The 25,966-nt window shown below is 38.5% G+C and overlaps 1 protein-coding gene across 2 annotated transcripts in view; it reads left to right on the forward strand.

Annotated features, from left to right (window-relative positions):
• LOC101741363 (PAS domain-containing protein cky-1) overlaps positions 1-25,966 on the forward strand; it is a 172,555-nt gene that overhangs the window by 83,525 nt on the left and 63,064 nt on the right. For both annotated transcript variants that reach the window (XM_012694808.4, XM_021351418.3), the window contains exons 4-5: positions 8,169-8,230; positions 11,059-11,148. In XM_012694808.4, coding sequence (XP_012550262.1) covers positions 8,169-8,230; positions 11,059-11,148 — 152 coding nt within the window. The remainder of the gene's footprint in view (positions 1-8,168; positions 8,231-11,058; positions 11,149-25,966) is intronic.

Below are 25,966 nucleotides of genomic sequence, written 5' to 3' on the forward strand. Positions count from 1 at the left end.
TCCAAAAACGACCCAGTAAAATCTTTATTTTTATTTCGGACAATCTTTGGCTTCCGGACGCGGGGGTCGAATTCACGTTGTCCCTCACCAATCCGGTTCTGTACGTGAAAAGTTAATTGCAGTGCGGTAAATACCGACACGAAGATGATCTAAGACAGACGAGCTTGTTTCGTAATTTTGGTGTCTTGCGTTATTTAAAAGTGTGATAATGTGTTTTGGGAGGGATTTTAATTAGAATTTTCTGTTTAAAGGTCAGATTCATAAAAAAAAAACATAATCGATCAGACATATAGTTTCGTTGGGTAAACGTTTTAGTCAAAGCGTGTTTTTAAATTAAAAAAGATGTGTGGTGTCGTGGGACACCGGATAGGAACGAAGTTTCTTATTATAAAAATATTAATTTTAAGTTCTATTCGAGGTATAAAGAAAATAAAACTGGAGGTTCCGCAACAACCCACGGTAATTCGGTAACGTGCGAACTTACTGTGGTACACTTCATTCACGGTTGTTTGCATAAGAGTTAGTGTATTGCGCAAACGAACGCTCTGAGATCGTGGTCAATGAATGATAAAAAAATATGTTAATTTTTGTACGTTATTACAAAGTTAAGCCGTACACTGTGTGCATTACTAATTTGTACGTTATTACAAAGTTAAGTTGTACACTGTGTGCATTACTGATAAAAATCTTACGTTACGGACGTTTTTTTCCGGTTAGGGTACCCCTCCGCATCGTCCCATAAGGAACTTCGTTCCAAAAACTAAAGGATTTTCTTTCACCTTATATTACATGGTTCGACTGAAAAAAAGGTTTTATAAGTTGTTTCTTATTTTTACAATACATCAAGTTTAAAATTATGGTTTTTCATAAACGCACATATGTATTTAATATTCAGGTAGTCTCTGAATTACTAGAATCAATGTCATAGTCGTATGCCATTTCGAATTCAAGGTAATTTCTATAAAACTGTTCCTTGTATCGAAGTTTTTCGCATACATTACTATCGATACGGACGCTCGGGGAGTACTTATGCAAATTTTATAGGCAATTACTATAAGGGAAATTGTTCTGGTACTTCTCACGCGTTCCCAGAACGATGTTAGGTCGTGCGAAGCCTTTTCGGGTTCGATCTTAAATCCATTGTCTGTCAGTCTATATGTAATTGTGTGGGCATGTGAGGAGTACTACGATACGGTTTTCTAAGAAAATGGCGTAATGGATATTAAGAGCTTATTAGTGGAGGGCACTGGATATTTGAACCTTAACGAATTTAATGTGGATTGTGGTCATGGTTTTTTTTTTGTAATAAAAGAATAAATTTCTATGCTGTCTTGAAGAAACAAGGATCTCTATGGATCTCTATGGAAAGAAATTATTTAAATCGGCTGCGTTTCTAAAGATAATTTTGACGAAGTGCAGTCCGTGGCTAAAATGAACTTCCTTCTAATCTTTCCTGTGTTCTATGACGTATCTCTTTTTACACGAAGTTTGAAAAGGGTCTACAGCTATAATTTGTGTACCTAGTATTGATAATATCAATAACTCACCCTAAGTGAGCCGTATATTAGTCGATCTTTGAAGGTAACTAGAATAATCATGCGTGGAGGTATTTGATAAGACACGTTGTATTGATAGAATGAAATTTGTCTGCAGTCGGGTAAGATTAACTCGTCACATTCCTTTAGATGAACATAGGATACGAAGTCTTAAATAGTTAAACTGATAAACTGGGAAGCAGGAAAAGCATAGCTCACGCGATATTATGAACCAACTGTTAAATCTATACTAATATTATAAAGAGGAAAGATTTGTTTGTTTGTATTGAATAGGCTCCGAAACTATTGAACCGATTTGATAAAATCATTCATTGTTTAGAAGCTACACTATACCCAAGTGACATAGGCTATTATCTGTTTTGAAATAAATTAGGGGTCTTTACTCCAATAATGTATTGTAACAATGTAGGTGTAAAAAAATTACCTAAAATATTATTTAATTCGCGTGCCCTGCGAAAACTATTGATGACAGAATAAAATAATGTACTACGACTTTGTAGAACACATTATTATTTACAAAATGTGTTGTGACAGCGTATGTCTAACTATTATAGTTGTGCCTCAATAAGTGTTCTTTTATTTAAAAAAATAACACAAAGTCAAATATCGTTGAAATTTTTGTTAAAAACCCCAGCGGAGCCGGAGCGGGCCGCTAGTATGTAAACTATGTAAACGAGAATTGTAAACGTTTTTATAATTGGACATTTTTTACTCAATCAGTTATAGCTGAATAGATTAGTATAAAACCTCGCAGAAATATACTTCATAGCCTAAATTAACAAATCGTATGCTTTTTTATCTAGGTATGTGTAAATGTACAGATGACATAGTTGGTTATTAAGTATTATTATTATTGTCCCTTATTCTGGATTTTACGTAACTATCTAGAAATCGATTGGTAGTTTGTTAACCCGAGTTACATAAACACTTGAAAAACGAAACGCCTTTCTTCCTGAATTACAAATTAAACGGGGAAACTGAAGAAGCCGTTTTTTTTCAGTTAAATGTATAAATGTCGACATCCTTTTGGGATACGAAATGAAATAAAATTCTCGATTAAGCAAGCATACTCTTTAAATTAGAATTAGGCATTTTTTTATTGCGACAGTAAATCAAAGAGAGAGATGTTGTAATTTTTTTTTATTGCTTTGATAGGTGGACGAGCTAACAGCCCACCTGGTGTTAAGTGGTTACTGGAGCCCATAGACATTTACAACGTAAATGCGCCACCCACCTTAAGATATAAGTTCTAAGGTCTCAAGTATAGTTACAACGGCTGCCCCACCCTTCAAACCGAAACGCGTTGCTGCATCAAGGCAGAAATAAGCAGGGCATAAAATACGCTTTTAACACAACAATGATTGTATTGTAAGAAGAAGGGTAGGATAGACAGAAGTTTATCTGCTGTTAATACGTGACCGGATTATATGGACATCGAAACGTCAATGCCACCACCCACCTTGGACATAAGATCGAAGTTTCAAATTGTATTGACTGCCTCTGAACAAAAATATTCCGGTCGAACTTATCCGAGTAGGTTCGGAATTACTTTACCACCAAATAACTTGTTTATCTTTTTCTCTCTTTAGAATTGATTAATAACAGCTATTAAATAAATACTATGTTTACTAGTCAGCGGTTTGGCTGTACACTTGGCATTGCTGACGTCCATAGCGACGGTAACTACTTACAATTAGGTGGTCCAGATGATTGTCTGTCTACAGTGATCATAAAAAAAAAACCACAAATCGTTCTCAAAAATAAAACTGCTAAGCATTCTTTGAAGTATTTATAATATGTTTTGTACGAACATTTTTCGCGCTACCAATGCCTTTATTAAAAAGGTACAGCGCAATAGCACATGAGTTGTCGCGGGCAGAAATAACTGGCCCAAGATTGACTCGATACATATCATTAGGAGCTAACGAACATCTCAATTTAGCCAGCCACCTGCCTTGAGACAGCGCTCACGTTAAATAAACTCAGGATTTCTGAAAGGTATTCAGCGTTGGAATTGCTCAGGGCTGGGACTCGGATTAATTTAATAGTTTGGTGCTTGTGTAATTGGCTTAGACGCTCCTGGTCCACTTGATGGTACGCGATATCTGAAACGTACCTATATGAAACAACGTGAACTCTACCTTAAAATGTGGGACCGAAGTCTAAATTTGAGTAACGGTTTCAAACCGGAACGTTTGATTGCTTCACGATAAAATTAAAAATGTTTTCATTTTAAAGCTGTAATGAAAAAAAATATATAATATGAACTAGTAATACTAGTACCGAACCTCATTAGGAGTGATTAACTGATGGGCCACTAAAAGAGAAATAAATTTAAAAAAAAACATGTATAATCACACGTGGTAGAAGTGAAACCTTCAAATATTTTGACTTCAAGATAATGAGACGTATGTAAAATTTCGGCAAAAGGATAATTGTAGGTTTTAGTAATGATCATAGTGATACAAAGTTTGATAATTATTATATTTATATTTTATTCTTATAATTACATAGATATATTCAGAAATATATAAGGTACGAATATTAAGTACGAAGCAGAGCACAAAGAGAACCACAAATATAAGAAACGCTATGTAATGCTTCCTATCTCACTTTGGCCCGCGTTAAATCTTATGAATTTATGTGTCTGTCTCTTTTTAGTGTCGCTGTTTCGTTTCATCGTCTTCCGAATCACAACGACGCTAAAGAAGTTTCCACTTCAAAAACAAGAAATGTTTCATTTACACGCTTCCTTGTGTGTTTTTGAAGTGCCTTTTGCGTTACCGGAAAATCAGTCTTTAATTACGGATACCCCGTATTGTTATATCAAGCAGAATAGAACTTCCTCAAATACAACTTTGTTCCCCAATTTCAATTGTATTTTCATGCATACATTATTATGGTATAATCTGATGACGACCCTTAATGAGTACCGTAAGTTTTGACCATTAAAAAAATCATCGATTTTGTGGTTATAATTGAATTTTATTTTTTTACCATAAATGAGTGTATGTGGCTTTAAACAAAAAAACGGCTAACTTTTGTGACCGGGGTAAATGTACAATTGATCTAACAGCAATCTCGAAACACATAAACGGGAATGTCGTCTCACCCCGTCAATCCATGAGCCTGTATCCATTGCGTTGGAATGACGGCTATCTTACCGTACGCAGTAAATATAATTTATACCTAACGCTATCGATCGCAACACGAGGGGCTCTCAACCTATGTATATATGAAAGCCCTCGAGGTACCAATATAAATGGCACCAACCATCTTGAGACCTGAGTCCTAAGTCTCCGTTTTATAGTACATCTGAATAATATCTCCGCATTAAGCGATATTTTTTTTAATTTACAACGAAATTTTCGCTGAGCTCGCAAACTATGAAATTAAAACATTTCCATATATACAACATCAAGTTGCGATTGAAAAATTTATTGCAAAGATTAACTACACCCGAATGTATTTTTAAACAGCATACCGTACCACATGTGCTATTATTTCTCTCCTTGCTGATGTATTGTTTGATAAAAATCATATCCTATAGAACTTATCAGATTCAGATACAGATTCTCGTCTTTTTCAAATATTTACAAATCACTTTAATTAGCCGCTGTTTCTCATTGAAACAAATAAATTAATTTAAGCTAAACATTGCGATACTCGCTTATCCCAATCCATTAACTAGAGGAGACCCATTAAGACTGATCCGCTAGTCCAATCCGAATGAAATGAATAGCTCGGTACAACTGACTAACTAAATGGATTCAAAATGATCATTGCAAATGCGCGCTAATTAATTATCGGCTTTCAGGAGCCGCATTATAGTACAATAAAATTTAAAACTTCTTAATTAATTAATATATACATTGCAAACTTTTTAACGATTCAGTCTTTGGTCTTGATTAATAATGTGATTTATATTGGTGTTATATACTATTAAGAAGATATTATTTATATTACAATAGTTATGTGTTGTGCGTATAGTCCACAATCGGATTATGGAAGATATACACTGTATGCATTACTAATAAAAATCTTACGTTGCGGACGTTAGATATTATTACAATAGTTATGTGTTGTACGTATAGTCCACAATCAGATTATGGAAGATATACACTGTATGCATTACTAATAAAAATCTTACGTTACGGACGTTTTTTTCCCGGTTAGGGTACTACCCCTGCGCATCGTCCCATAAGGAAATTCGTTCCAAAAATGTTATGCTCTTTTTAATAATACGAGATCCAATAATTCATTATTTACTAGCAGAGTATTTTTAAAACAGGTAAATTCGAAGTGCCCACCGACCATACTAAATGTGTTTACGACAAAGACAAATCGAAAAATAATGTATTTTCTTGTGAGTCACACTAAAGACTAATCACACGTTAATAGAGGAAGTTCAAATCTAGATATTCACACTTTTTTTTCATAATTTGGGTATTTAGCGATGAGTTTCGACAGCATCAATGGTAAAATACTTTTGTGTATTAATATTTGAAGCATCCAGTTAATTTGTCGAATTTCTGACGTTAATATATTAAATGTCTATCTTCCCATGCATTTGTGCAATTTATTTATCATGTTATCTTGCAACAATTCTGAATTTATCTTACAAATATATAACATATTTTACTGGTGGTAGGACCTTTATGGGTCCGCGCGGGTAGGTACCACCACCCCGCCTATTTCTGCCGTGAAGCAGTAATACGTTTCAGTTTGAAGGGTAACTATACTGAGACCTTAGAACTTATATCTCAAGGTGGGTGGCGCATTTACGTTGTAGATGTCTATGGGATCCAGGAACCACTTAACACCAGGTGGGCTGTGAGTTAGTCCACCTTGTATAAGCAATAATAAAAATAAAAAAAATGCTTAATAGTCATATTAGCATATGACTGCTGCACCGTGGGACGAGGTTCGATTCCCACGTCGGACACACATTCGTGTGTCAAACAGGTTTGAAAGCTCTTTGCAACGGTCGTCTTAATTTTCAAATCTTCTTGTCAGGAATACGTGAAAGCATTTGCTACTGGGATGTCTCAGCCGACCTGACTTGCAATTTATGATCTTTGTATTAGGTTTGCTAGTCTTATAATTGACACAAAATAATTATCAGAATATCTTATTCATGATCATTTAGAGTCTGGACCTACATTTAGTTTTCAGTTAATAACTAGAGAAACGTTTTTGTTTTATTTTTTTACTACCTGGATTTAAAGATTTTTTCAAAATTACAAAATTGAAACCTTTTTTGTGCTTCGTTTAATTTAAATTTATTAATTATTTTATAACTAATCTAGCTATAGTGTGTAGTTAGTTGATTTAATTTTTTTTTGATTAGCTTTCATGGATGGACGATCTCACAGCCCGCCTGGTGCTAAGTGGTTCCTGGAGCCCATAAGCATCTACAACGTAAATGCCGGTACCCAACTTGAGATATGAGTTCTAAGGTCTCAACGGCTGCCCCACCCGAACCGAAACGCATTACATCACGGCAGAAATAGGCGATACCTACAAATACCGAATATGCAGATATATCAACATAATTATGTACATCAAACTTACAAGTAATAAACTAACCAAAATCGTAAGCTTTCAGTATTACGTTAATTGTCCGACTTTGAATAACTATGAAATATATTTTACCAAAATCAATGTTAGCCGGCTCGAAATGAGAAATGGCAAGACGTTTTCAAGACAAATGATCAGCACATTAGAATCAGTTAGAGCGGCCCGTGAGCGCTATTTGCTCTGACTGTGACTGATGCTTGCTATGGTACAACTATTACATAGAAATTAGAGATACAAGACAGAATCGAATGAGTTAGTTTTAGTTTGTCATTGAATTCAGCATCAATTGTAAACTCTACGTAACGCCGCTCGTTTTTTTTATTTGGACATCATTACGTAGGTATTTTTAATACGCTTTTATTAGCTTCAGACGTCTATGTATGTTTGTAACGGAATCTTTGAACATGGTTTTGAGCCCCTTCAAAACGTCGAATTAACTCGAAATTCGGTATACTTATTAAGGACCGATGACAATTCAATATTAAAAAAAAAAATTAAAAAAAAATATATTGAAAAAATTGAAATTCAACTAAAAAATTTTCACAATACATACATACAACAAAAATTATCACAAATGTTACTATAACATTAATTTTAAATGTTTAAATCATAAATAAAGTCAAAGAAGATAATGTGCTGTAAATAAAAACCGACTATTATCGATTTACAGTCTTGGTGTGAACGAACCCTAACAGCTAAACCAGAGGCCAAGCTTATCGATATTATCAGTGCTCTGGTTATTGTTTATCGTACTTTCCTAGTACACGTGAAAGTATCGATAGATACTATCGATTAATTAAGCACCGAGTTTATTCCGTTAGTGTGTGACATCGATATTGTCAACATCGATATATATGTATATACTGAGAAACAAAATATATTTACAAATCATAATTTCAAACTAATTATATTGAAAACTGCACTATTATGCTTTCTAGTTAATTCGATTTTTTTGCGTTTGCAATCTTATCTAGTTTTCTTATTGCTCCTTTTTTAAACAAATTTGTTAATGATGTGTTTTTTTTGTTACAGTATTCAAACGCTTTGACATAAGCCATCAACCAACGACGTCATCGAATTTCGGATTCTCAAAGGTATTTACTATTCGAATTATAGAAGTTATGTATTATGTATAGGGGGCATTAATATAATTTGTGTTTTATGAAATCCACAGAAACCATCTCAATTAATACATTGATTTGTCTTTTACCGATTAATTTTGCGTTTTGCGGTAGGCAGCGGCTTGGTTCTGCCCCTGGCATTGCTGAAGTCCAGGGGCGACGGTAACCACTCACCATCAGGTGGGCAGTATGCTCGTCTTTTATTTTTTTATTGCCTACAAGGGGAATAAAAAAAAATTAAAATAAGCCATCTTGCGGCCCGTCCAATAAGTATGCATAAACGTTACGTCATGAGTGCCAACTATTTCAAGATTAAATTGTATTTTGAATAGAAAATATAAAATATAACTGCTTAACAGGTTAATGACCGGAGCAGTCCTGTGGGTGGATACTATTACTTTGCCAAAACATAATAAGCGGTCTCTTGAGATCGCCGCAACTCACCTGCCCAGAATATCCCTGACCGCATATTTTCTATTGAATATGTAAGAAACACGGATCGCCATGGCTCATCTGGGCTAGTAGCTATAACATTGAAGGGGGACTATTCGACAATATAATTGCATAATCAAAAAACTAAAAGTAGGAATAGCTTATTTGAGTAATTCTTTATCCATATGTATTTAATTACTTTTGGCAAAAATCGCTAAAAAATCTTGGTCCTTAATCTGTTAAGAGCATGGGTTTGCTGTTCGTTGATACCTACTTACAATGCATTATAGGTATTTTTATTGCTTAGTTGCGATGGTTACCGGACGTAAGACGTTGACAACTTACATAAATGCCACCTCGTGACATGAGTTCTAAGTCTTAGTTTACTGGTGGTAGGACCTCTTGTGAGGCCGCATGGGTAGGTACCACCACCACGCTTATATATGCCGCGAAGCAGTAATGCATTTCGGTATGAAGGGTGGGGTAGCCGTTGTAACTATACTGAGACCTTAGAACTTATATCTCAAGGTGGGTGGCGCATTTACGTTGTAGATGTCTATGGGCTCCAGTAACCACTTACCACCAGGTGGGCAGTGAGTTCATCCACCCATCTAAGCAATAAAAAAAAGTTGTTGTGGTAAAACAGCTGCCCGATTCTTCAAACCGAAACGCATTACTGTTTCATAGCAGGCTAGACAGGGTTGTGGTATCAACCCATGTGGGCTCATAGCACGGCCAACCATGAGTATACTAGGCATCATTTGAACATGCAATTGTAAATTATATTTCGAGAATCATAAATATTTTACCACAAAATTACTTTGAACTTATTATCACGTTTCTTTCCCACGCTTCAAATTCAAATTTTTACAAATCTTTACTATTAATTTCAATTTCAGCATCTCGCTTTATTTATTGCCTTTGTTGCCTGTCAGAGAGGGACAAAACATCCCTTACGTAAAACCAAGTATTATGGAGGTGTGGTCCATTGGAACCACTTATTAACTTTAATTCGTTGAGTTTTAATCATAAGTTGGGAGCTATTTTTCATTTTAGCTGTCTTAATATTTTGTTTGTACTTAAACAAAAATACTTCTGAAAGGGGGAAGCTTAATAAAAACATAATAATAAATTTATTTAAGATGTATACTTGCCGTTAAACATTTTTAGATTACAAAATTCCTTCTCATTAGTTAGTAGCTATCAGTAACTGTGCCGATGGCTACATTTTCATCTCAGAACAAGAGTTTATTAACTATTTTTATAAAGCCAACTTTTATATATATTTTTTTTTTCATTTATTGCGATAGATGGACGAGGACACGACCCACGTGATGTTAAGAGCTTAAGGGAATAATAGATATTAACAACGTAAATAACGCGACCTTGACAGATGAGTTCTAATATTAATCCAAGTTTTATAGCACAACTGCTGTCCCACTCTACAAACCGAAACACATCACTGCTTCACAACATATGGCCCATACCATCAGTGAAACTATCAAAAAACTTTAATCTAAATCTTTAGAGAATTACGGGGTTTTAAAATATGTAAATTTCAACTCAGTACAATGAACATAACTATATAAAAAAAATAAAAAAATAACTATATTGTTAGGTATTAATAGTTATTTAGATATGAAAATTAGTGTTATAGTTATATGTCATAGTCATACAAATGATAACTCTTGCAGTTGCATTGGCAGAATTAGATTTTTTCAGGTCTCTGTCGACGCCTGTATTTATGATAGGCATTGCCTATGATAAATGGAAAAGGAACGTTGAACGTTGAACTCGGCTATTATACAGTAATCTTTATTTTCAAAGAATCAAAGTTGAAATTACAAATATTTTAATCTCAACATGCAGTTTAAACACAATACAATCGCTATATAAGCCCGCTAATAATTGTAGAAGATCATCTTAATTTTCAATACAAGTCAGTTAATTTGGTGAAAGTTATTGAAATAAAATTGTCGTTTGCAGCCCTCACGAAAAAGGGAACTGTGGGCGCATTAGTGCCATTGGCATTTCTCCGACACTGCCGATTTACTAAACACGTTACGACTAATCCGATATTGACATATTATTTTGTCTTTCGATCATATTATTATTTAAATCATCTCGAAATCGTCTGTCAACGCAAAAGTCAATATGTTGTAACAATTCGATCAGGTTTTCGATGATCGACATCTAAACAGTACACTACTACCCGGAATTATAAATGAATCTTGAACAAAACGATATAATATATAAACAGCAATTAAATATGATATTTGTACAAGTCATCTCATTATATATTTTTTTCACTAACAATAAAACTTAAATGTTATTATTCATTTAATATTACGATTGTTGTTTTCCGACAGGCACTTAACGGGTTTCTGATGATGATGACGCAAAATGGGAAACTGCTTTATATATCTGACAACGCGGCTGAATACCTCGGGCATTCTATGGTAAGTCAACATTCATTATCCATAGTTGTAGTAATATGTAGTCGACTTAACGTTGCACACGTTTGTTTCACTATTAATTTAAATTTTGGAATTTCATAATTTTGCTATGACGCTAATGGTTTGCCTGAAATGGAAGCTTTGAACTATTTAAATACTAAAATATGGTTGAACAGTTAAAAATTTCCCTGAAGTTATAAATAATCTCAGCGTTATAATCTGTGGCGAAATCTGTGTGGACGTTTACATTTATTTATTCTCTGTGGTAAAAATGAGTAAAGATTAACATGTATGTCTGCCTTAAAGTATCTAAAATTAGTTTTCAAATGAAAACAAATATATCGCTATTTTTATAGACCTTTTTTTTGTTTTCGGTGAAATGTTACAGTTTATTCCCAACAGCAATTGTATTTAAGGATGCCGAATTGATATTGAGTTCATGCTTAGGTTTTGCATGATGTCACGGAAATCCAATGGTGGTTACATCTGACTTGGATTGCCCACAGTTGCACAAAACTTCAACTCACATAAGCGAATAACTTCAACATAATCGAATAATGTGCATAGGCATAAATTACAATCACACAAATAAACAAAAAACACTTTTATTCGTAATACAAATTAAGAAAGGGGATCAATTTTTTTGCTGACGCTTTTTTAAAACGTCAATGGTAGTGGTAGTGGTAAATAACAAATTTTTGTAGCTTCCAAAATAATCTTAAACTTTCTGTATTTTACTTAATTTAAAGTATGGCTTATTAATATTTACTTTACTGGTGGTAGGACCTCTTGTGAGTCCGCACGGGTAGGTACCACCACCCCGCCTATTTCTGCCATGAAGCAGTAATGCGTTTCGATTTGAAGGGTGGGGCAGCCGTTGTAACTAACTGAGACCTTAGAACTTATATCTCAAGGTAGGTGGCGCATTTACATTTTAGATGTCTATACGCTCCAGTAACAACTTAACACCAGATGGGCTGTGAGCTCGTCCACCCAACTAACCAATAAAAAAAAATCCTGTTTGATTCCTCCTCTCACAGCCTCGCGGAGGTGGGCACAGCGATCCAGTTACAAATGACATAGAATCTGACCCCGAATAGTTCCTCGTTAGTCCGAGCACCGATAAATTAATCACCGCGTTTCATTGTTTGCCGCGGCTGCACTCGTGTGCCTTATACAGGGTGCTCCGAAACAAACACATTATTTTCAGGATCGGTTTCTCCTCTATCGGTCCTCTAATATTTACTTTAGGACAACTTAAAATGGCCCAGGTGTATTAAAGTGAAACTAATATAGGAAATGTTTTGAAGAAAAATGAGTCTACGCTCCACGTGATGGTCTAGTCTTTCTTAGACTCGATCACTTTTAGACAATTGGCAACCCCTCAGTGTTTTTTTAAAACCACGTTTTTTTTATTGCTTAGACAGGTGGACGAGCTCACATTCCACCTGGTGTTAAGTAGTCGCTGGAGCCCATGGACATCTACAACGTAAATGCGCCACCCACCTTGAGATATAAGTTCTAAGGTCACAAGTATATAGTTACAACGGCTGCCCCACCCTTCAAACCGAAACGCATTACTGCTTCACGGCAGACATAGGCAGGGCGGTGGTACCTACCCGCGCGAACTCACAAGAGCTCCTACCACCAGTAAAACGTTTGAAGAAGGACTTATCATTGCGCTTTATTACAATGTTAAATGCCTGCATACGCTTTGTATTGAAGGCAGATAAAATATGACTTAACTAAACCAACAAGTGGTTTTGTTGAACTCAGTCAATGAAGAAAATCGTTTCGGATAAGGTAATAGTTACAGGTACGACTTCGGAAACAACCCTGTGTAGTAGTACACCCTGTACGATGTTGTTTTGGCGGTCGGCTCGTGTGAAACGTCGCTACCAAGGAGCAGATGTATGTGTAATGATAGCCGGTCAATGTGTTCAAATTGTGATTAATAGTTCGTTTAAGGAAGTATCATAACGAAACGAAGCGATCGAGTATTATCAATCTTTTTTTTTTTTATTGCTTAGCTGGATGGACGAGCTCACAGCCCACCTGATGTTAAGTGGTTACTAGAGCCCATGGATATCTACAACGTAAATGCGCCACCCATCTTGAGATATAAGTTCTAAGGTCTCAGTATAGTTACAACGGCTACCCTGCCCTTCGAACCGAAACAATTACTGCTTCACGGCGGAAATAGGCGGGGTGGTGGTACCTACCCGTGCGGACTCCCAAGAGGTCCTCCTACTACCAGTGTCTTCGCTCAAATACACAATCTAGTGTATGCTTGGTAATATTTCTCTTGGATTCTTTCTTATGTTTGGATGGTTTTCTATGAAGCGACAAAAAGTAAATTTAAATTGTCCAAAGTATTCATACAATTTTGTGTTAAGTGGTTCCCGGAACTCAAAGATGTCACAATTGAAAATTCAAAAATCTGCTGTTACTTACCTGTTTCTGCCGCAAAGCAGTAGTACTTTCCCATTTAATTTTGAAGAGTTTTATTGTTGCCATACATAATATACATTTGAAACTTTAAATTCATGTCCAAGGTGCGTGGCGGCACTCATGACCACAGCTTGGGCTCTGGTAGATACTTAACACTAAGAGGCCCGTGAGCTTGTTCTAATTCTGCCTGCGAAGCCTCTTTTGGGGGTTGGTGCTTCCCGCTTCCGTAGGTTTAACCCGCGATTCCCTACAAGTGACCCCTGGGTGGTGCTAAACGGGAGCCGAAAACATAACCGGTGGTAGGACCTAGTCCGACTGGCTGGCGACCACCCTCCAACTAGAGTCCGCCGCCAAATAGCCTAGCTGTGTTCCGGCGTGTGGGTTGGAGAGCCAGTTCTATCCCTTCCCTTTCCCTTTCCTTGTTGGGGGTAAGTCTTGGTGACGCCTGGAACTTGCGGAGCAGACGTGCGTGCGAACTCGCGGGGCGTGATGGTTTGACGGGGGTATAGGGAGACCCAGTGAAACGGTACCCGCTGCCGCCCGCCGGTCAGTAGGGGACCTGAACCCGGGTGTCTCTACTAAACTCCGCCCCGGGAAGCTGTCCCGCCAACCGGTGTAAAATCCTGTCGTGCGGTCGTCGTGCCGGAGTCGGAGACCGGAGTGGATCCCGGCGATCGCATGCAGAGTGGACTGGGGGCCCTTCCATGCCCTGCGTCGGTCTCTCACGCAATCCGCGGTCGAGCACGTACTATGTTCCGCGCTTCATTCAGGTGTTGCCTCGGTCTCACCTCCAACATCCTACCTCTCCTAATCCTACTCTCCGAAAATTGAACAACTATGAAGTCGACAAAAAAAAAGAAAAGGGTTTCACAGGCGGTCCCCCATTCCACATTTAATGTGGATTTCAGCAATGTCAGGGGCCTACATAGCAACCTTGACGCCGTACACCACCACCTTGAGACGGCGCAGCCTGCCCTGCTTTTTTTAACGGAGACACAGATATCTGCTCCGGATGATACCTCATACCTTGAGTACCCCGGCTACGTATTGGAGCACAACTTCCTGCGTAAAGCCGGGGTGTGCGTATTCGTCCGGGCTGATGTCTGTTGTCGCCGTCTTCGGGGCCTCGAACAACGGGACCTGTCCCTCTTGTGGCTGCGCGTAGATCACGGGGGCCGTAGCCGAATCTACGCGTGCCTGTACAGGTCCCACAGCAGTGATGCAGGTTCAGCTCTGTTTGAGCATGTGCAAGAGGGGACTAACCGCGTGCTTGAGCAGTACCCATCTGCGGAGGTGGTGGTTCTTGGAGACTTTAACGCTCACCACCAAGAGTGGTTGGGGTCCAGAACCACTGACCTCCCGGGTCGGACTGCCTACGATTTCGCCTTGGCCTACGGCTTCTCCCAGCTGGTGACACAGCCCACCCGTGTCCCAGATATCGAGGGGCACGAGCCTTCTTTGTTGGACCTTCTGCTGACCACAGATCCGGCCGGATACAGTGTGGTGGTCGACGCTCCGCTTGGATCGTCTGATCACTGCCTTATTCGTGCTGCCGTACCACTCTCTCGTCCTGATCGTCGAACGACGACCGGGTATCGAAGAGTTTGGCGGTATATGTCAGCAGATTGGGATGGATTGCGTGAATTTTACGCATCCTACCCATGGGGGCGGTTCTGCTTTTCCTCTGCTGATCCTGACGTCTGTGCGGACCGTCTTAAAGACGTGGTGCTCCAGGGGATGGAATTGTTTATTCCCTCCTCTGAAGTGCCCGTTGGGGGTCGCAGCAGACCCTGGTATAACAATGCCAGCAGGGATGCTGCACGCCTCAAGCGGTCCGCATACGTGGCATGGGATAATGCCAGGAGACGTCGGGATCCTAACATCTCAGGGGAAAGGCGGAAATATAACGCCGCTTCCAGGTCCTACAAGAAGGTAATTGCCAAGGCGAAGTCGGAGCACGTTGCTAGAGTTGGCGAGCGATTGAAGAGCTATCCCTCCGGGAGCCGTGCTTTTTGGTCGCTCGCCAAAGCTGCAGAAGGAAACTTTTGCAGGTCTAGTCTCCCACCACTGCGCAAGTCCGATGACAGTCTGGCCCACAGCGCGAAAGAGAAGGCTGACCTTCTGGTCAAACTCTTCGCCTCGAACTCGACTGTGGACGACGGGGGTGCCACACCACCGAACATCCCCCGGTGTGATAGCTCCCTGCCGGATATCTGCTTCACACAGTGTGCAGTCAGGCGGGAGCTCCGACTCCTGGACGTCCATAAGTCGAGTGGGCCGGACGGCATCCCCGCAGTGGTTTTGAAAACGTGCGCCCCTGAGCTGACACCTGCGCTAACGCGTTTGTATCGCCTCTCTTATTGCACTAACAGGGTTCCGTCTTCATGGAAGACCGCCCACGTCCACCCTATCCCCAAGAAGGGTGACCGGTCGGACCCATCGAGCTACAGGCCTATCGCGATAACTTCCTTGCTTTCCAAGGTGATGGAGCGAATTATAAACACACAACTCCTGAAGTATCTTGAGGATCGCCAGCTGATCAGTGACCGACAGTACGGTTTCCGTCACGGTCGCTCAGCTGGCGATCTTCTTGTATACCTTACTCACAGGTGGGCTGAAGCCTTGGAGAGCAAGGGCGAGGCTCTTGCTGTGAGCCTTGATATCGCGAAGGCCTTCGACAGGGTCTGGCATAGGGCACTTCTATCGAAGTTACCATCTTACGGAATCTCCGAGGGTCTCTGCAAGTGGATCGCTAGCTTTTTGGATGGGCGGAGCATCACGGTCGTTGTAGACGGTGACTGTTCTGATACCATGACCATTAACGCTGGCGTTCCACAAGGTTCGGTGCTCTCCCCCACGCTTTTCATCCTGTATATCAATGACATGCTGTCTATTGATGGCATGCATTGCTATGCAGATGATAGCACGGGGGATGCGCGATATATCGGCCATCAGAGTCTCTCTCGGAGCGTGGTGCAAGAGAGACGATCAAAACTTGTGTCTGAAGTGGAGAACTCTCTGGGGCGAGTCTCCGAATGGGGTGAATTGAACTTGGTTCAATTCAACCCGATAAAGACACAAGTTTGCGCGTTCACTGCGAAGAAGGACCCCTTTGTCATGGCGCCGCAATTCCAAGGAGTATCCCTGCAACCTTCCGAGAGTATCGGGATACTTGGGGTCGACGTTTCGAGCGATGTCCAGTTTCGGAGTCATTTGGAAGGCAAAGCCAAGTTGGCGTCCAAAATGCTGGGAGTCCTCAACAGAGCGAAGCGGTGCTTCACGCCTGGACAAAGACTTTTGCTTTATAAAGCACAAGTCCGGCCTCGCATGGAGTACTGCTCCCATCTCTGGGCCGGGGCTCCCAAATACCAGCTTCTTCCATTTGACTCCATACAGAGGAGGGCCGTTCGGATTGTCGATAATCCCATTCTCTCGGATCGTTTGGAGCCTCTGGGTCTGCGGAGGGACTTCGGTTCCCTCTGTATTTTATACCGTATGTTCCATGGGGAGTGCTCTGAGGAATTGTTCGAGATGATACCAACATCTCGTTTTTACCATCGCACCGCCCGCCACCGGAGTAGAGTTCATCCATACTACCTGGAGCCACTGCGGTCATCCACAGTGCGTTTCCAGAGATCTTTTTTGCCACGTACCATCCGGCTATGGAATGAGCTCCCCTCCTCGGTGTTTCCCGAGCGCTATGACATGTCCTTCTTCAAACGAGGCTTGTGGAGAGTATTAAGCGGTAGGCAGCGGCTTGGCTCTGCCCCTGGCATTGCTGAAGTCCATGGGCGACGGTAACCACTCACCATCAGGTGGGCCGTATGCCCGTCTGCCTACAAAGGCAATAAAAAAAAAAAAAAAAAAAAAAAAAAAAACTTTACAGTATAATAGTCCTAGATAAATATCAGCGGTAGGCAGCGGCTTGGCTCTGCACCTGGCATTGCTGAAGTCCATGGGCGACGGTAACCACTCACCATCAGGTGGGCCGTATGCTCGTCTGCCTACAAGGGCAATAAAAAAAACAAAAAAAAAACATTTAACACAAGTTCGTAATTTTTTAATGGGGTCAAACAAAATCATACCGAGAGCATGAGCTTCCGTGAGCCCGTACATCTTTGTCCTACAAAAAAAACATATTTAAAGTTTAAAATATTAATATATAAGTACAAATTTAACAAAAACATGCAAAATTATCTTCACAAAATTATCTTCGGATAACGTCAACGATTTATCTTACTTGACTTTTAAAACTAATTGTTGATCTTTCATAAACTCCAATCGAAGACATTAGATCCGCATAATAACTCTTCTAATATTACCAGCATTGTTTATAATTATATCGGCGAATGTTTATTATTTATCGACGCATCCGGGTAATCAATCTATTATATATGAGTGCTACGAAACTAATAAAAAAAAACATGTTAAAAAATGATAGAGCGATTCGGTAGTATTTCGTCTATATTAAATTTTCAAATAATAACTTTTTTTTTATTGCTAGTTGGGTGGACGAGTTCACAGCCCACCGGGTGTTAAATGGTTACTGGAGACCATAGACATCTACGACGTAAATGCGTCACTCACCTTGAGATATAAGTTCTAAGGTCTCAAGTATAGTTATAATAGCTGCCCCACTCTTCAAACCGAAACGCATTACTGCTTCACAGCAGAAATAGGCAGAGCGGTAGTACCCGCGCGGACTCACAATAGGTCCTACCACCAGTAATTACACAAATTATAATTTTGCGGGTTTCATTTTTATTACACGATGTTATTCCTTCACCTTGGAAGTCAACCGTGAACATTTGTTGAGTACTTATTTCATTAGACAAATTGTGGCGTGGTTGGCGCATTTACGGTGTAGATGTCTATGGGCTCCAGTAACCACTTAACACCAGGGGCGCTGTGAGCTCGTCCATCCACTTAAGCAAAAAAAATAATAAAAAAACTATAACTAAGGTACAGTTGAACTTCACCATTTATTGTCAACATATGATAATAAATTATCAATAATGATTTTCTACATTACTCAGATTTTACCATCATAATATATTATGCGACCATATTATGCGCATATTAAAAAAATAATACTCAAACAGTATTAATGACTAAAGCTAGCGTGCGAACGTACCTGCAATTTCTGAATTCTACAATTTATCGACCGAAATTAAATACTCGAGCTGATTAATAATATTACTAAGTAATTACGTACTGAACATGTTCACACGGTGACGTGTAATCAGATTTTAAAATTTGCAAAAGTTAAACAGCCTGATTATTGGTACAGATTCTGAGCATTTCACTTCGGGTCAAAAATAAACGAGATCACAATTTTTCTTGAATATGAGGATAAAAAATAAAGACTTCGATCAAGAGACATTGAAATTGATAAATATTGAGCAAGTGGGATAGGTAGTTATTCGCCTTTAAAAAGCATTTAAAAGTAATTCCAGAGATAGGAATAAAAGTACAAAAGATACTACATTTAAATCCCAATCCCGGACTTAGATTAGACCGCCCAATATCACATAGCTGATAATATAGATTCCATCTAGATCGATCAGAAAATAGACGAGCCACATCTATCGACAGAATTCCCACGATACAGTTTTTATAAGCCTCTAATGCGCCGACAATTAGTCATTAGAAATACGCTTTAACGTTTCAAGATTAAAGTACATTTTCGTAACATAGATCCGGAGCTCTCCGTTAATATTTTATTGTTATTCCACAATTAAGATTAATGATAAGAGTCTAGTGGTACTTAATTCGAAATATCTGGTTAAAACAATGCGGTATTCTTAATGCGATCAAATCGTTGTGTGGGAGGAGTCAAGTTAACTGTGTATATATATATTTTTTGTAATTTATTAAGAAAAGAGTTAGGGTTATAATTATGTTTTCACACTCCGTTTAGATCTTCGATACGGGCTAACGTTTTCATCTGCGTAGCTTTGATGTTCTTAATCTGATGTAATAGTATAGCCATAATATTACGATCAGTAGTCATGGATGACGTAGCGATCGCTATTGCTATGGGGTGGGCTATGCTAATTGGGCATGTATGGTGACATTATGATGAAATAAGGTGCATCATTAATAAATAATTATACTAAACAAACTGTAAGAATGATGGCCGAACTCAAACTAAAAAAATTACCTTTTACTACTGTTATTGCTTCAAATACCCATTGCTGGAAAACTCATTTAAACATTACCACATGACCAATTGGAAACTGAATGCTATTTTCGGTGCTTTCCAAACCCCAAACGACTCCTTTTTTTTTGGCAATATCCACAAGTATGTTTTCCCTTCAAATACATTAAGATGGTTTCGAAGACTTCTCACTAAACTAGACTCCAAATTCCCAGATTTTTATTGCGAAAGTATAAATATAGCAGATAGATCCCTCGAGACGCCAGATGTATTAAGATAATGACGATAAATACTTTGAAATCAATATAAATCTTCTAGTGACCAACGTTTTTATTACCTTTCTTTCTTTATTATGCTTAGAAAAACATTTCCCTTGCTATTACGAACCCTGTCGGTAGGAAGAAAAATGAGCTCACACGGGTTAGTTTCTTGCATTCCTGCCTATTTTTACCACGACGAAATCAGACGTTCTGGAAGGACAGGATCGTTGTCTCCCCTTGCGAGGCACGAGTTGGGTCTAGGAGCAACCGCCTCTTTCCGGACCATGGGTTCCCTGTCTTACTAACCAGGGTTATTGATGTTGCAATTATTGTGGTAATGGGCTGAGCTTGTTGGGAGAAACTGTTGCTTAATGAGGACTTAATAGAATCTTAATAGAAAATCCTGGGCCGAACATGGGCGTGCATCATTTCATGTTTCTACCATTCCTTCGCTTCTTTAGTTTTTACTAACTACTTAAAATTTGGAACAATTGACTTGAATTGGTTTTATATCATACCACTGATGCATTGCTCAGAAGGCAGCAGGGCACGATAACTATTAGTCCAATATAACCTGAACTTTTACTGAGTGTCTTTAGGTGAATGACGTCCATTGACTTCAGTAGTACATCATGTCACGTGGTCAGCTCATCCATTTAAGCTATTAAATAAATTAAACGAAACATATGCCTTAATTTCGATGAAATTAGAACACAGTGTAAGTTTTCCTTAACACAATTGAAAGAGTCATCAAATCTCATGGAACCGAAAGCGCTGAAAGGCAATAAATAAAACCACACACATAGCGACCGAGAGACGGCCGAAAAACAATAGGCACACAATTCAATATATGCCAGCCGAACAATGTAACGATAATGCCACAAACAATAATACCCTTTCGTCGCACAAACCACTATGCCGATCGATTCAATACTAGTTTGACAACGTGGGTTCTGGTGCAGAAAGTGAAAATGTTAATTAATACAAAAGTGCTTTATCGAACTTATATATTTCAATCGAATTAAATGCTGACAATTTACGAAAATATTACAAACTTATTTATTATTTATTTATTTATTTATGTACACACAGAAAACAAGACACAGTACAGAGTAATAGGAAAATTATGTACAAAGGCACTAGTAATCAAGAAGAATTCAAAACTAAATTAAATTAGTAATTTAGTCATATTATTATATACGAACATATACGTTTTGAATCATGCTACCAATAATACGACTAAATATTATTTGCTAAGCAACACATATACGAATTAGTTTATAAATATCATTATAAGTTACGAATTAAAGGTCTCTACAGTAAACGTCCAATTAAAATGGGCCTTAGAAATCAATGCAACATCTTACATTTTATTCGAAATTAACCAAAGGAACGGTTCTAGTCAGTTTAGTCGCTGTAAGTAATGATAGGGCCGCTTCTACGCCTGTGGCTGTTTTGTGCATTTATCACTTCTATTGTGACTATGGCCTTTGTGAATACAATGATTGTTTTATACTTGTAGAGATTATGTGATATCTATAATATTACGGATAGCTTTTTAGTGAATGGTTGCGAAAATTACTAAAAATACGAGGTAAATTCACTACTAACCCGCAAATAGGTCTGATGGTTCCCCCTCCCGCGCCACACGAGGCCATTGACCCTAATTTCCCTTTATGACGTCACCAACACATTTAAGTGCTTCTTTATACGCAGTACGTTGCACTACCAACTGCTCTGAACAATATTTAACACTACCAACATCATTAATATCACAAGGTTCAAACAAAGCACTGAAGTAGCACGAGTGTTTGTGTTATACATGTAAAGAATTACAATGCCATCAATCAATTCAGACAAGTGTACATTTGTTAACAAAATTACTGCCCGTGCTTTAGTTATACCATCATTAATCTGTATATCCAGGGGCATGTTTGTTTGTATAACATTTGTTGCGTACTAGTCTTGCGCTGATTTACATAAGGTTCGACTTGCTGTATAGAGGAGAAGCGACGCGATGTGTGATGGTTTATTAAAAAAAAAAAAAAAAAACTTATTCGTCTCGTTAGCAATACAGTGGATTCTGGTCGTATATATCCGTTGAGTTATTATTTATTGTATTCTAATTTTGAACCAATTTTCAGATAATTTACTTTAATTAAATTTGAAAAGAATTTGGAAATATAATTTTATTTTATTGCCCGTGTAGGCAAGCATTCGGCCCACCTGATGGTGAGTGGTTACCGTCGCTCATGTACGTCAGCAATGCCAGGGGTAGAGCCAAGCCGCTGCCTAACGTTTATTAAAAAGAGATGATTTTATTGATTTCCGTACAAATAATGTAGAAGCAGCAATCAGAGTCGGGTGACTCTCTAATGAATACCTCTTCGAACAAATTATTACATATGTATACTAGCTAGGCCGGCAAACGTTGTTTTGCCATATAAATTATTTCTAGGAAAGATAAATAACCTAGATACCGACTGCAGCGTCATCTGCCGGGCTAATTTTTAAATCTAAACCATTCTCGAATCCACCTGAAGGTATATAGAAAATTTCATTAAAATCGGTCCAACCGCTTAGGAGGAATTCAGTGACAAAAACACGCACAGAAGAAATATATATTTAAAGATAAATAAATACATACATCGTTAACAATAGGTTGATAACATAAAAGTAACATAACATAACATAATTTCAAACCATTTATTTCTATTATTATAAACGACCGAAATAATCGCAACTATTCGTCATCAAAAACAAATCCAAAATCATATTCAACAAATAGGACCTCCCAGTCGATACCAAATGGAATCAATTTTAATACATTAAACAATCAAAAATAACTGGAACGCTTGTTTGGCGTATCTCCCAATCAAATTGTTCCTATAACGGTACGTGTACGGTACAGTACGAGATCACAATAAGTCGTTGAATCAATCGAAAATATCGAAAATTCCCGCTGAACGTGAAAGTTATTGAAATAGGGATGTCTGTGATAAATTTTATACAAAAAATTACAATTTGTGTACTGTAAGATTGATATTTAAAAGTGAATGTAGCAATATAATTTATTTATTAAAGCTTATAGCCCCACAGAACTTGATAGTAATTGGTTAACGATATTAATGTACGTTAAAAATAAGATCCTTGACGTAGCGTACCGATCCCTAGTGGTAGGACGTCTTGTAAGTCTGCAAGGGTAGGTACCACCACCCTGCCTATTACTGCCGCGAAGCATGCGTTTCGGTTTGAAGGGCGGGGCAGCCGTGTTACTGTTAAAAGTGAGACCTTAGAACTCATGCCTCAAGGTGGGTGACGGCATTTACGTTGTAGATGTCCATGGGCTCCAGTAACCACTTAGCACCAGGTGAGGCCGTGAACTCGTCCACCCATCTAAGCAATAAATAAATAAAAACTGCTTTATACCATCGCATATCCTATCCTACCATTAGCACAGAATTCATTCCTTATACGTAGTGCCTCTGCCTTCACTTGGTACGAAAAGACCATTTTACCTCATCACTATTACTCAAATAAAAAATGATGTAACAGTAGAACTCAGATAGCACTCGTTGGTAGGGTGGTTCTGACCCAGCGTGGCATCCCGGGATACCAGCCTGGATGGCCTGACGGGCTGCCGTACCGAGGCGGCTGACATTCCAAAGCCTTCGTTGCGCCTCGAAGGCTCCGTCAGACGAGCGTCCTTGGGATGAGTCGTGCATGTGACTGCGGTGTTGACCGCGGTAACACCCTTACTCTGTCCAGGTTCTGACCTCAGGGGGGATGCTTGGGCGAGAGTGTGGGGAGTCTTTTAGTTGGTAGATCCTTAAATACTCTTGGACCTGTGGTCCGCTCCCAACTTCTGCGGACTGTCCAGTCCCACATACTTGGTGGGCTCCCAAGGCCCAGGGTCCACCAGAAGGTTTGGCCCCTGGTCCAGAAAAAAATAGCGTCATTAGGTATTATCTGATTAATAGCCAAAGATCCCAATCTAATATATTCCCATTGATACTTCTATTAATTCTATTCTATTCTATTCTGAATATAATAGATTAGTGTCGTCACTAAATAATATTATCATAATAGATTTCAGTGAATATTATTAATACCGGCTTCAAATGACTAAAAACTCTGATTTCTAGAGTTTACGCGATCTTATTAGTACCAGCCCTGCTCGATTACGAATCAATGATATATAGATAAATAGAATAGGCCCACCGCAGAGTATCGATGTAAAATGAACGATTTCAGTTAGAAATAGCTTCACCTCCATGTTTGTTTATTGTATTCGCTCATGGGCGGAGAAAACTCATTGGTTATCGGAACGACTGCATTAATAGTAATGATTGGGTCTCAGCTACGGAACTTATAAACAATGTTGTCTCCACTTAACTGTGAGTCACTTCTCAACTGCAGCTCTGGACAATTTAATATTGAAAATCTGTAATACTGTCCACCTCGTTATTTTAATCTGTTATTATAACAAATTTACGTATTAATCTCGCGTTTCTTTGATACCACCTTACACAATTTCAAACTTTTTGAATGCTATATAGTTTTCGTGGTCATTTTAACGGTCGTCTGGTGTAGTGGTAAGTGACATGGTCACTACACAAGGGGGTCGCGGGTTCGAATCCCGCCAAGGGAAGATATTTGTATGATAAATATAAATGTCTTTTCCAGGGTTATGGATGTATATTAAATAAAATATTTTAAAAATTATATAAAATTATAAAATTATAATAAAAATCTTACATTTATATCCGTTATCTGGTACCTGTAACACAAGTTCTTTACGAACTTATCACGGGGCCGGTTAACGTGGCGTGTATAAAAAAAAAAAAAAAATTAAAAAAAAAAAATATAAAAAAAAAATCGTCTATTATACATAGTGTTTCTGAAATAATTTTCACTCATCAAAAACTAACTTATATTTACTACGGCCTAATCAAAAGCAAAATACAGAAACTTTACACCTCAGATTTTGTTAATGGCGAATCAATTATAAAATAACAAACTTATTGGGATATTTCTGTTAAGGTTTGCCGTTAACTTCCTTTCCCTGTATGCGACAAAGAAAAAAAAATACATTAATAAGGATCATTGCATTTTGTAGTTTCTGACTAGACATGATAAGTTCAAGCCTAAATTATTCTCATTTAAGATTCCTAAGTTATCTCATTGCAATTGCCCAACACACGCGCATAAATAGGAGCAAACATAATCCTCTGGTATGAACGCTCTGGTATGCTAAATTCCATTTGCGTCGATTCTGGTGAATTTTTCTTTTTCTCAGTTTTTTATTTTACACGGGTGAACAAGCTGACGGCTTACCTAGTGTAAAGTGGTCACCGGAGCCCATAGACATCGAAAACGCAAATGCCTCAACCCACATTGAGACATAAGTTCTACGTCACAGTTCTATAGCATAACCGCTACTCTAGCCTCCAAATCGAAACGCATTACTGCTTCACGATAGAGATAGTCAGCAGAATGACGGTACCTACACGTCCGGACTCACAAGATGCCCTACCACTATTAAATGCGTAGTAAAACCAGTAGATATATCGGAGACTGCCAGAAAGTTCTACCTATTCAGGCGATTTCGCCATGATTGTTATTGGCACCTTAAATGAGGTGGCAGTTCATAAATGATGTCCCATTATATCCATAAATGGTCTGTGGCAGTCCTTTCGAATGAAACTCTTCTTAGTTTCAGGTTGTGACTTTTCTGCTTATACTGTCGTCCGCTAAGCGGTGAGACAATTGAGAATCTAAGCATCTCTAAGTTCGTTGCCGAATTTAAGAGAGATAAATTATTATCATTGCCGCGGTCTACCTGAACTTCATCGTTCGAAATATTTCCCTGTAGTCGCCGCTGTGAATCCTAGGGCTAAATATGGATACTCACTAATATATTTTAATTCGACTTTACAATAAATACGAA

Source organism: Bombyx mori, chromosome 7 (assembly GCF_030269925.1).
Source record: "Bombyx mori chromosome 7, ASM3026992v2".
Lineage (NCBI taxonomy): Eukaryota > Metazoa > Arthropoda > Insecta > Lepidoptera > Bombycidae > Bombyx > Bombyx mori.